Source organism: Sturnus vulgaris, chromosome Z (assembly GCF_052056855.1).
Source record: "Sturnus vulgaris isolate bStuVul1 chromosome Z, bStuVul1.hap1, whole genome shotgun sequence".
Classification (NCBI taxonomy): Eukaryota; Metazoa; Chordata; class Aves; order Passeriformes; family Sturnidae; genus Sturnus; species Sturnus vulgaris.
Window position 1 is genome coordinate 58,254,017 of NC_142283.1, and position 12,653 is coordinate 58,266,669.

Consider the following 12,653-nt stretch of genomic DNA (forward strand, 5'->3'; position numbering starts at 1 on the left):
GTTATGATAGCGAGTCAAAACCAATTTGAAGGCAAATTCTGGGCATGGTTAACTGGTGGTTTAAATCAATGTTTTATCCTTTGAGGCATCAGAGGTACATACAACAACTCTCTAGAAGAATATGACAGGAACAGCTTATTGTAGCCAGAGGAAATATATTTCCTGCATGCCTCGAACATAGAATTTTCTGAAACAGTTGCATCCATAAAGATTTCGTCATTACAATGTGTTATTGTTCCTTTATAAATCTAAAACATATCTAGTGTAGACACCAGTTGAGTATCTGCTAATTTTTAGTAGATGGAGTGTAATAAACCCCACCAATACGCCTCCATAAGCAGTTAATGATTCCAGAAACTACAAATATTTTTGTTCTGTTTATATTTCTAGGTTACCAGAATCAAAACACCTAAGCAGATAGATGAGCTCATAGAAATAGAGAGTGATACCGGAACTTGGTACAGGAGGTGTTTTGTAAGAATCCGCACAGAGCTGTATGGTGTAAGTAACTCTGTTCATTCTGTAATTACCTTCTTCCTTTTTAATTAACTTTCAGAAATGAAATGGATTTGCTGAGCTCCTGCTGTTGATAGCTGCAATGCTACATTTTCCATGCAACTGAGGGAATCAGGAGCCAGTGTAAAGGTTTAGTCTCCTGACTCAGAAAAAATGCAGGTGAATCACAGAGCTTTATCCCAGCTTCAGAGGAGGAAAATGCTGCATTGCATTAGCTGATTATTACAAAGTGATATTCATAAACAGCACAAAATGTATTGAGAATGTGCATCAATATATATGTATGGAAGGAGGTGATACATGAGGAGATGAAAAATTATCAGGAGGAACAGGAGGCAGCCACATTAGTTAAAAATGATAAATTCATAAATAATTTTTTAAATAAATGCCTTTATAAGGCATTGTATCTGCACATATATTTTAGGTATGTCTAATATTTTACCAGAAAACAAAATTTAGAGCTATTTTAATATCTTAATACAAGCTTGCTGGTACTGCATTTCTTTTTTTTTTTTTTACTTTTTCTGTAAAACCAAAATTACATAGTATCTTTGAGCCTTGCAACAAAAATTGAAAAAGGCCTCATTAAATAATTTTTTGAAGTTCAAAATTGTCTTTTCACAGCTATCAAAAATATGTCATTTCAAGCTCTCTAGAACTATGATGAAGTGTTGCAAACCAAGGTTTGTCTCAAAATTACGTTGCTAGGAAGTCTCATTTTCCCCAGGGAAAAGAAAAAAAATCCAGAAACTGTCTACTTTTACAATTACTGATCAAAACTGGAGCACTTGAATATTGCAATATTATAATCTGTCATCTTACTAAATCAGCTTTTAAGGAGTTGAAGCTTGGCTGGCTCACATCCTTGTTATCTCACTAGACTAGACCATGGGTCAGAACACTTCCATCATTGCATATGGATATTGGGACTTCCCTTCCCTTCCCTTCCCTTCCCTTCCCTTCCCTTCCCTTCCCTTCCCTTCCCTTCCCTTCCCTTCCCTTCCCTTCCCTTCCCTTCCCTTCCCTTCCCTTCCCTTCCCTTCCCTTCCCTTCCCTTCCCTTCCCTTCCCTTCCCTTCCCTTCCCTTCCCTTCCCTTCCCTTCCCTTCCCTTCCCTTCCCTTCCCTTCCCTTCCCTTCCCTTCCCTTCCCTTCCCTTCCCTTCCCTTCCCTTGGAAGGAGAGATGGACAGAGATGAAAACACCATTCTCAGTCAGCTCCACATACTGTCCCTGACCTTGGGGTAGTCCCAAATTTTCCTCATATAGTTCAGGTATCAATTTCTAGCCATGGTAGGTTACCATAGATCAAACTCTGATTGTATTCCTCTTTAATTACAGAATATATTTTGTCTAATACTGGGAAGTGAGAAGAAAATGTTTCTGAGAAAATCCCTGGTTTATTTAAGAAAGTAAAATGAAGACGTCTAGAGATTAAGAAAGTTTGAGGTGATTGGAATAAGGTTGAATTGTTTTACACAGTCCACACTGGTTGCAAAAAATAGATATGAGACTACAATATGTTCTTGCAGCTGAGAAAGCAAATCACATCCTGGGCTGCATCTAAAGAAGTGTGGCCAGACAGCTGATTTGCTCTCTCTCCTGGCCTGAAGAAGCAAAAAAATAAGAATCAAATATCTTCTAGCCTTTGAGAAAATTGTTCAAAATAAGTCAAGATATGTAAATAAATGTGTTTCATAATGATTTACAGATTTGGTTGACATTTATGAGGTGCTTCAACTACCCAGTGAAGGATAATACGATCAAACTTACTGCTGTGTGGTTCACCCTGTCTTTTGGGTAAGAGTGTTTAAGATTAAACCATTTTCTATAGTCTTGACAGACAGAAAAATCACCTGCATGTTAGTTTCTGACACTATGATCATCTGTTTTATTCAGGATCTTTCCACAAAATGTTATATTTGTCATTTAACCTGTTCTTGTTTGCAAACTTGACTCATCAGGAATACCTTCTTTGGAAAACTGACATCTTCTGCTGTCAGCATCTTTCAGTAATTTTATATTATGAAGGAATTTATTCTGATGGAGCAACCACTCCATCACCTAAGTGATCACCAAGGGGACTGCTCATTCATACCTTGAACAGATTTCTGAATGAGTGAGATTGGTGCCTGAAGTTTTTCTGGTTTTTTACAGCTACTACGGTTTATCTGTCTGGTTTCCTGATGTCATTAAACATCTGCAGTCAGACGAGTATGCATCCCGAGTGAAACATTTCCGCAACGAGGAGGTCTCACATTTTGTCTTCAACTTCACACTGGAAAATCAAATTCACAGCAATGGAGAATACATCAATGACAGGTTTGGAGGTTTCCTAATATCTTAGCTTAGTTGGAATAAACATGATGCATGTTTTAAAGCTCATCCTAATAACTCAGTTTTTTCCATGAGGTAATGATAGATGGTTTTGTTACCTTATAGTGAATATTTATTTCTGTTCTTAATTCCATATGACTCATGAGCATGGGAAAAAATGTACATGCCCTGGTGGTTCCTGTGCAAGGATCTACCTTGCAAACCCAGCTTCCTTGTCGTCCTGCAAAACAGACCAAAAAATCTTGCGTCAATTTTACTTCCTTTCACAGTGGGATTCAAAGGTTTGCAGATCCAACATATGCAGTGTATTGTAGGGGGCTGGGAAAAGATATACTTTCATCTCTGTTGCTGGTTCTTTTTTTTATTGATGAAAGACACTTTTGTAAAAAGGCTGAACATTGGGAGGTTAGGATCTTATCACAGAAAAATGAAAGCTAAACATTACTGTAAACCAATAAAAAACATGAACAGCTCTGAAATGGGAAACAACACTCCGACAATACATTTTGTGATTTTTTTAGCCAAAGGCAAATAAATTAAAGCTATATCTGTACTTCACTAATAACTAGATAACTTAGGGAAAATTAAACACAGATGGTTTAAGTATCTGGTTTCTATTAAGAAATGTACAGAACAACCATGTGAACGGTCTGCTGGAAGTCATGATAATAAGTAATTATTATTTCCATAGGAAAATCTATAAGTAAGTGAATAAAATTGATTATTTTATGATGATTTAATAGTAGTAGTGCTTGAGTTTTGACATAGTTAAAGGTTTATACATTGAAGAAATAAATACAGTTATTTAGGTTTTAACCTAGCCATAGCTTCCATATCCCACTCCTTTCCAGAATGCAGATATTCTAAAATTGAAGAACTGTCAGTAACTGTGTCAATTTAAACCAAATATTCTTCTAAAATGCTAAATCTAACATTAAGTTATGCTAGATCAGTAACTTACTCTTTCAAATGCACAAATTTAACATGCCTCTGACAGTTATATGGGGTTCACAAAATATTTTCCAAGAGGTATGAACCCATTAGATATCCTTCCTTCATAAATGTTTCAGTACCCCACTCACCCTCAATCACAGTGTTTCTTTCATTTTCTTTCTTAATGAGAAGATCCATCAATACTTGATTTTTTAATACATTGCTTTCCTGTTGGGTTTTAATTCAAATCATTGTGACACCGATTTTAATGTAGTCACATGCTTCCTGTCCAAAGGTAAAAAGTGCATCTGAAGAACGTAGAATATGTAGTCTGTCATTTCTGTTTCAACTGACTAATCTAATCACTATATTTTCTTTGTTCTCCTCTGGAATTACTCTGCATTTTAAAATGGAAAGTACTGTATGAAAAATGATAATGAGTAATTCCAGCCCGATTTTAATCAGTCTGTCACAAATGAGAAATGATATAGTAACTAAAACTAATGGACTGAAAACACTATTTTTCTGACCAATACAAAAAGAGAATTCATTAGTTAGTAAGTCACTTGCTGTGATAAATACTATTAGCTTTTTCTCTCCTTTCTCATAAAGATGTGGTTCCAACAAATTTATTCATGAGAGAGTTTAATTCCTGCTCCTTTGTAGATAGCGTATTTTTTGTGTTCCTATTCCTATTATTACCCTTCTTACAGAAAAATACTTAGCTAGTGACACCAGGTTTGATTAGAATACAGCTAGGTCTGTGTTTGGAAGAACAAACTGCCCTTTTTTTCCCACACCTTCATGTGAAATGTAAGAAATCACAAAAATAATTATGGATTTCTACACCTTTGTTGTGGTTGCTGTTGCTAGCATAATCACGTTATTTGGTAGAATTTTACTAACAAAACTATGACTCAAAAAGCATTGCTTTTGTCCAGTGACATTGGGGTGAAAAGTTGCTGTATGTAATATAATTTGTCTGTGACATTTTCCATTAATATTTTGATAAAATCTAGGTGTTAAATGGGATTCAGTAGGAAGGAGGATGTTCAGAAATGAAAATAGCTACCAGCAAATTGTTTATGCCAATTTTATTTACATAGTAATTATAATTGCAATTGCATCCATAGGAACAGGATTAATGAGATACAGTTAAATGTCTAGCAGAGTAATTGGCAATGTAATTTTTAATTCATGTAATAACCATTTTGTGAAAACAATTTTAATACTGGTATGTTATGCATTTGAGTCTAACCCAGTAACCAGTGTGTTTCTCTGAAAAATCAAAATTCTTTTAAAAATTCATTCTTTTCAGGTTGTTGGTATTAGCAAGTGCTTATTTATTACCAGGGACTGAATTTCTGAAGCATAATCTCTCTGTTTCCATGTGTAATGTCAAATTACTAGCAGTTTTGATTTTACAAGGCTGTCTCATGAATGTCATGACATTGGTTTTGACTGATGATTAAGGACAAGTAACAACAGAAATATTATCAAATAGATTATATTACTAGTTTGGGCCAGTAACTATGTGGAACTATTTGTCTTACTAATTCTTCTTCTGAACAATCGTATTCCAGAATGAGTTAATCATTAATCACATCTGCAAAATGCATCAAAGGAATCATTGTTACTGAGGATGAGATTTTTTAGATCTAAATAGCTGTGTCTGTTGCTATTCCAAAACTATGAAGGTAGACTTACAGCAATTCTTTGTATCGGGCAGGTTTATTATGATGAAGTTTAAATCAGTAACCTTTGAAGATTCACTCTTTAAGAACTGTGTTTTTGAAGACATTACTTCACTGAACACATACTTCAGGAACTGCACTTTTGTGAATACCACCTTCTACAACACAGGTTTGAGAAAGCCTCAAATGCCCATTGGTCAGCTGCATGTTTTCATCTTACATTTATGATTTCTGGATTTCTAATAAGACATACAAGAAATCCTCCTCTAAGGAATAATAATATAGAGAAAGCAACTGTCTTGTTACAAGAGAGAAGTGAAAGGATCTCACTGCACAAGAGATGCTGCAGGCCTAATATTGACTGAGATAAAAAATGATTTATTTTATTCATATAAGAAATTATTTATTTTTTATTTTTTACTTCAACCCTATCTAAAGAGATTCAGTCTGGAGAGAAGAAAACGCATTAATTTTTTTACTGGTAGCTTTAACTACTGTATTTTTACTTAGTCCAAAAGGGACTGGTGAAATACTTTGTTCACTGTGCTTGCTGTGGCAGGGGTATCTGAGTTTAGGATTCAAATTACCTAGTCTATAATCGCTCCCAATCTACATATTGGGAACAAAAACATTAATCCATATTTTCATATGTTTAAACTCGCTTCTTCTCCAGTTTAACAAAACATAACTGAAAGTAGAACATGGCCAACTAAGCTTATTGGAAAGATGAAGCACTTCTTCCCACTTCCTGTAGCTAATAAAAGTAGTTGACCTAGGTTTCCACCCTTATGTGGAACAAAGGTATTCTTGGTTCAGGTTTATAGGGCTGACAAGAGGAATGAAAAAAAAAAAAAGAAATAGAGGGACAGATCTCTGGAATGGTATTGGTATAGGAATTAACTACATAGAGTAATTAATCCATGGACAAGCTGAAGATCATGAGGCCTTCTCAGAAACAAAAATCAGTTTAAACTGAATTCCACAGGAATATTTCACTTAAAGGAAGTCAAATCAAACTGAGCACAATTGACAGTCACTTCAGGAAATAGAAGGCCTGGTACTGAGAAAGAATGAGTCATAGGAACTTGTGGACACCTAGTGCATTTTATGTAAGAGCAGCTGGTGCTGAAAGGTCTTAACCAAAAACAGTCCAATCAAGGTAAAATACAGTAATATAATTTCCTAATTCCAGGCTTTAGTTGGTCCTTTTCAAGAGCTTTGCAAATTTTTCTAGTAAGATAAAAAACTATCAAAATTAAGAGCAGTAACTAGTCACCTTTTCCCAAAGCTATGAAAGCTCCAAGTTGTCATTAAAGTTGCTTGGACTGGAAATGTTTTTAATCAAAAGTTGCACATGGAGTCGGCTGTTATCTGAAATTATTCTTTTTCTTCTTTCCACAGATCTCGAGCAGTATAAATTTGTTGACAGTGAATTGATAAATTGCACATTTTTTCACGTCAGGACAGGATGCCAGATTTCTTTTGATGATGACTACAGTGCCTACTGGATCTACTTTGTTAATTTCCTGGGAACTTTGGCAGTGTTACCAGGAAATATTGTGTCGGCTCTCCTGATGGATAGAATAGGACGGCTAACGATGCTAGGTAGGGGCTTCACTTTGATACAGGGAACGTCAAAAGTAACATGTCCTCTTTCCAAGGAATTTGGCTCAGAGAAAGGAAAAACAATCTTTCTGCAGATATGTCATTTATGTGGCCTCATAAATACTGTTTGTAAAAGCTCCCAGTTTGGAAACTCTAGGGAAAAAAGGAATCTGTAGCCACATCTACTTGCACTTCCACATAGATATTACAAGACCATAACCTCGGCATTTAGATTGAGATTTTGGAGACGGGTGACAATTGGTTCATCTCTGCTCCACCTGAGAGAAAACAAGGTGTGCACAGGTGACCCTCAGCTAGTAGAGCACTCCTGAAAAATGTCAGCTGTTATCTATTTTGCATAGGAACACAGATGAAAGGTATCTCCTGTTGATTGTCTACAATGAGAAATCTGTTTTCAATTAACTTAAATAACTATGTGGTAGTTCATGATGTTAATTTTCTAGGATAATATCTCTATTAAATACAATAAAATGAATACAGTGTTTTTATTATAATATATCAATAGGTTTCATGTAATTGCAAAAGATGATGAACAAAGAATAACAGGGGTAGTTTTTCTCAGGAATCTTGCTCTGGGAATTCAAAGAGCCTTCCAGCTTAATACTTTGTGATATGTCGGATATGTGAGGAGCCATATTCTTTTTCTGTGACCTCCTTTCTTCAACATTTGTCTTTCTGTCTGGCCTTACCAGTAGAGGAGGTCACTTTGGTTTTTAACTCAAATATTTGGGTCACTTAATTAGCTACACTGTGTGCATAGAAATATTAGACGAAACAAAGGTTATTCTTTAAATGTAAGTCCACTACATGTTTGTTTCACCTGCCTTGTACCTAGGTGGTTCCATGGTTCTTTCTGGCATCAGCTGTTTTTTCCTGTGGTTTGGAACCAGTGAATCGATGATGATAGGTATGCTGTGCCTCTACAACGGCCTCACCATCTCAGCATGGAACTCCCTAGATGTCATTACTGTGGAGCTGTATCCTACAGATAGAAGGTATGCACACATACACCTCTCCTAACCTTACTGATACTATGTACCAGCAGAAATGGCTAATAGAAATAATTTTTATGAGCCTTACAGAGGTAGACATGTTTTGAGAGGACCAAAAGAATAATTTGTCTTATGAAAAGCAAAGGGAAACAAGGAGGGGTTTTGAGCAATTTAGTATGTATTTTGCATCAAATATCACCTTATCAGGAAAATACCATAAAATGTCATTTCATTTGAAAACAGGTCTAACAGCTACACTCATTTAAAACATAGCTAATGAGTAGCATTTCTGATAACAATAATGGAGTATCTTTGAATTTCCTGTAGTTTAACTGTATATGAAGGCAGTAGTTGATCCAAACCAGCAGTACAGCTGCATTTGTCTGTTGACTGTGAAATGGTGGGAATCATGATAAAAATCACTCTCTGAACCACCCTGAGCTGCTAATCAGTCTGCCATAATTTGTATGTAAGGCCACTAGGAGTGTACCTTAAGTGGGTAAAAATTATCTTGGACACTGCTCTTGACTCTTCAGGGCTCTTGCAGGAAATCTCAGGACAATTCTCAAATACTGCATTACCACTAGGTGACATGGGTTGGGTTTTTTTCAGATGAAGGGCACTTTTTAATCCTGACCTTACGTCACTTAATGGACTGAAGGAAGAACTGTTGAGTCATATTCTGTGGTATGGGGAGTGCAAAAATGTAAAAGCTGCACTACTTTGAATAACCTCAAATACTTCTTCCCCCATCAAATCCCTAAAAAAAGTATGTAAAATTGCCCAGATTCCTAACAAAGGGCATTGTGTCCTTTCTCCTGTTGCAGTGCTAATTACTATGTCATTCACTGGATGTTTGAAATGCAGTTAAAAATATTTTCAGGTTATGAATGCATGATGCCTTGCTGGCAAGTGTAGCTTTGGGAAGGAATTCCACTGCCTTCAGTGTTGTCCATGAAAAGATATATAAAAGTGTAGACTGGCTTCTCTGTTTTCATTCCATTGTAATTTTAAAACTATGTGTTTCTTCAAACAAGAAATTGATGTCCACATCTGTAATTATATCGAATCATGATATCAAGCTACATATGAATCCCAAACACCAAGCTTTAATATTAAGTGCTAGTATTTTTATTATGCCTCAGGAAATTGCTCTTCTGGCAAGAATTCTTCCACCATCCAAATGCTATGATGTAATTCTAATAAATATCCTGTAGAAATTACCATCTTTTGGGCATTCTCTGATAATTTTTTTATCCAGACTAGCTGCAGTTTAACCACCAGCATTGCTCACCTCTGATAGTCCAGTGTTTCCTCCTCAGACTCCTGTGGTCTCCATAACCAGGCACAGCTTGCCACAGTTTGCTGGGAATTTCCAGCTTCTGCTAGTAACTATAGGGCTGAACAACCTTTCTCAGCATATGTGGAACACGAAGCTTCCTGATTTTTTTGCATATGAGATCCTTCATACTTAAGATGATACTCTCTTCTGCTACAAAGCTGCATCCAGAGTGAATCTGGTCCTGAAACTGGCTTCCAGATTCTCCTGCAGACGGAATCTAAGCACAAAATCCCTGCTCACTCTGTCGGTATTTAATACTATTTTCTTACAGCCTATCAGTGAAATAACCACAAATGTGCAGCAAAGGGTAGCTGGAGGTTGGGCTCAAAAAGAGGTGGGTGGAAGGAGGCTGGCGCATGCTACCATGCACAGGAGGCTGGACTGGGCAGCCCCTCCCTGTCCTCCCCCTGGAGACCAGCCAGGCACTGAACTGCAGGGGCTTTGCTGGTGTTGTGCAGTGTAATATGAAAGGTGTTTCATAAATCGTACTCCAGGAATTTAGGGATCATACTGGCTTTTTGCCAGTAGGAGTGTGGTGAACTGTTTGGCAATGTGCAGTCTGTGTGATACAGGGCACACGTTTCAGTTTATTCTTCATCAGTTATGGTTGCTTCAAAATCTTGATAGATTTGGATTCTGTATGAATTCACATTCATCTACACATCTACATTTCAGTTTACTGATTCCTGGAATTGAGGTAACTACATAGTTTTTCCTATTTTCTCAATGAGTACTTCCATATTTTTGTCCTATTTTAGGTTAGCGTTTGTTTTCATGCTCTTCGTAAAACCTCAGCTGGTTTGTACAATTGCTGTAATAGATATCAGAGGATGTATAGATTTCATATGGTTCTCACGTAGATTATGGTGTTAAAATGGAAAATAACATTACTAATGCTGGTCATTAGTGGGTTTCTGTCTTCTAGATGATACATATGAAGTAATGAATAATATTTTCATTATATAGTACCATTTTTTTCTCAATACACAAATTTTAGAAGACACTCATGATAGCTACATATAAACTAGTGATTTCCAGTAAGCAAGTAAACTAATACAACTCAGGAATGTAAATAACTTATGTTTTCTCTTGTCTTTTCTATTGTCTTTTACTTTATCTTCTCAATGGACACTGCTATCCATCACGAGAGAAAATCTGTAGGCTAGTGTGTGACACCAAAAATTCCAGTGACTGAGCATTATAGAAGAAGGAATGGGCTGAAAGTGTAACTTCAATACAGCTATAGGTGCCTAGCACTCCAGCAACATAAACTTGAAGATGCTAAGCTGAGCATCTAGAAAATAAGAAATGCATGCTTAAAGACCATTCTGTTAGCTTTATGTGACTTGCTTGCATCATATGCAAATTCTGCGACAGGAGTAGGGATTTTATCCTTTTCTGTGACAGCAGTCCACTGTCTTAACCATGAAACCGTTTTCTCATGTTGCAGTCCCCAATCTATTCACAGTGCATCTTCCAACTTTTGTAGTAGATGAGGGAAACTAAGTTTTCTTTGCTACGTCTGTATTTTACCCTCAAGCACTCTCTGTTCTCTGCATTGGCAGAGTGATGTGGAAAAAAAATATTGTGTGATGAGGTAATTACGGCTTGTGTTGTAATGTGTGTGCCCAAGGGGCCTGCAATAACTCTGCACAGTTCCTCAGCTCTGCCTGTAATATAAATATGGATGGAAGAAAGCTTAAGTTCTCCTAAGGAGGAACATTAGGACATTTTTATTACTTTAAAATGCAATTTTTACTTTCACATAAATGGTAAGTATCTTCTTGTGAACTTGGGAAGCATCAGCATTATAAGCCAAGATTCTCATCAGGGAGATGGTGCAACAAATAACTAAAACCTAAATAGAAAATGGAATAGAAATAGATCATCTCCCACACAGAGAATAAATCAGACTGCATCAGATAACCAACAATTCATCATTTTATTATGACTACCATAGATCTGGGTTTGAATCTTGTCCAGGAATACTTGGAATTCAAGATGAAAAAAAAATTTAGTCATCCTAAAAAAATTAAGTCATCCTGTTTTACCTTTTTTTAATGCCTCTCAAAAAAGTTCTTAAGGGTTTGGCCATAATTAAGAAATAAGTCTCCCATCTTTAGTTCATGATATTTAATTGTTTCACTTTTTCTTGAACCCTAAGGGTTCAATCTATGCCCAGAGCAAGAAATATTATTCTCACAGTATCTTTTGTCCAAGTTTGTATTGATGTGGATGTCAGAAGAGAAACTTTCTATTCTTTTGAGTCATAATAGCAGTAATTGACTTACAGTAGATTTCCTGACAGCTATTTTCTACTCTCATCCTGTGGATACAATCCAACTACATTTTGCTGAAATGTTAAAATTTTTAAGGCATGACCTGCCACACCTATGCTTTTTGCAGTAATCCGAGGAAGGAAGGCAAATTCCACAGTTCTATTTGTACACTATGCACTATAATTGATCAAGCCATGATATATATTTCTGTAATATTTTTTTAAGAGAATATAAAATATCTGGACATCAGAAATTTGTCCCTAGAACATTTGGAAACTCTTTTAATGCTTTACATATTATCAATTCTAACAAAATTTTAACAAAATTTTACAAAAAAAAATGTAACAAATTTTTTTTTGTAAATAGCTCCAGCAAGAAAGATAACAAATATTTGTGCTATACATTTAGTAGCACTCTGTCACAGGACAATGAAGTTTTTAGATATTTTATCAGCAGTGGAGAAGTGGATCTGAAGTATTTTATGTGGGAATACAAGCACCTGGTCTAAGAAGGAACATATGTGGCAATCAGGAAACAAGCTCTTTTAATCTAAAGGCTTGGATAATCCCTCTATTTTTAACTATTTGGACTCTTGCCATTTTTATGTGGACCTTGGATGAAAGGAAGCTAAGCATTTTTCTTTGTCACGGCTTTCTCAGCAGTAGAAGTAAAGTATGTAGAGGAAAATTCCTTTTCAGTAATATCCAGCTTTCTCTTCATTCTGACATTTTTATAAAAGACATAAGTATTTTTCTCCAATCAATACTAAAATCTGTATCTGAGGTTTTTTTAAAGGCAATCCCAAATTGATTAACCAGCATTTTCTTACTGATGTGCCTGAAAGACTTAAGTGAACTCTTTAGCTGGACAAAGGATTCTTGCTACTTACAACTGATCTCCCTTGACCAGTAATGAGGATTACTCATGAAGTCAACAT

At 36.0% G+C, this 12,653-nt stretch overlaps 1 protein-coding gene across 1 annotated transcript in view; it reads left to right on the forward strand.

Moving 5' to 3' along the window:
- Positions 1 to 12,653, forward strand: part of SV2C (synaptic vesicle glycoprotein 2C) — a 112,641-nt gene that overhangs the window by 86,036 nt on the left and 13,952 nt on the right. Inside the window, exons 7-12 of the mRNA XM_088157318.1 lie at positions 391 to 501; positions 2,225 to 2,313; positions 2,671 to 2,835; positions 5,513 to 5,646; positions 6,879 to 7,078; positions 7,935 to 8,098. Coding sequence (XP_088013444.1) covers positions 391 to 501; positions 2,225 to 2,313; positions 2,671 to 2,835; positions 5,513 to 5,646; positions 6,879 to 7,078; positions 7,935 to 8,098 — 863 coding nt within the window. The remainder of the gene's footprint in view (positions 1 to 390; positions 502 to 2,224; positions 2,314 to 2,670; positions 2,836 to 5,512; positions 5,647 to 6,878; positions 7,079 to 7,934; positions 8,099 to 12,653) is intronic.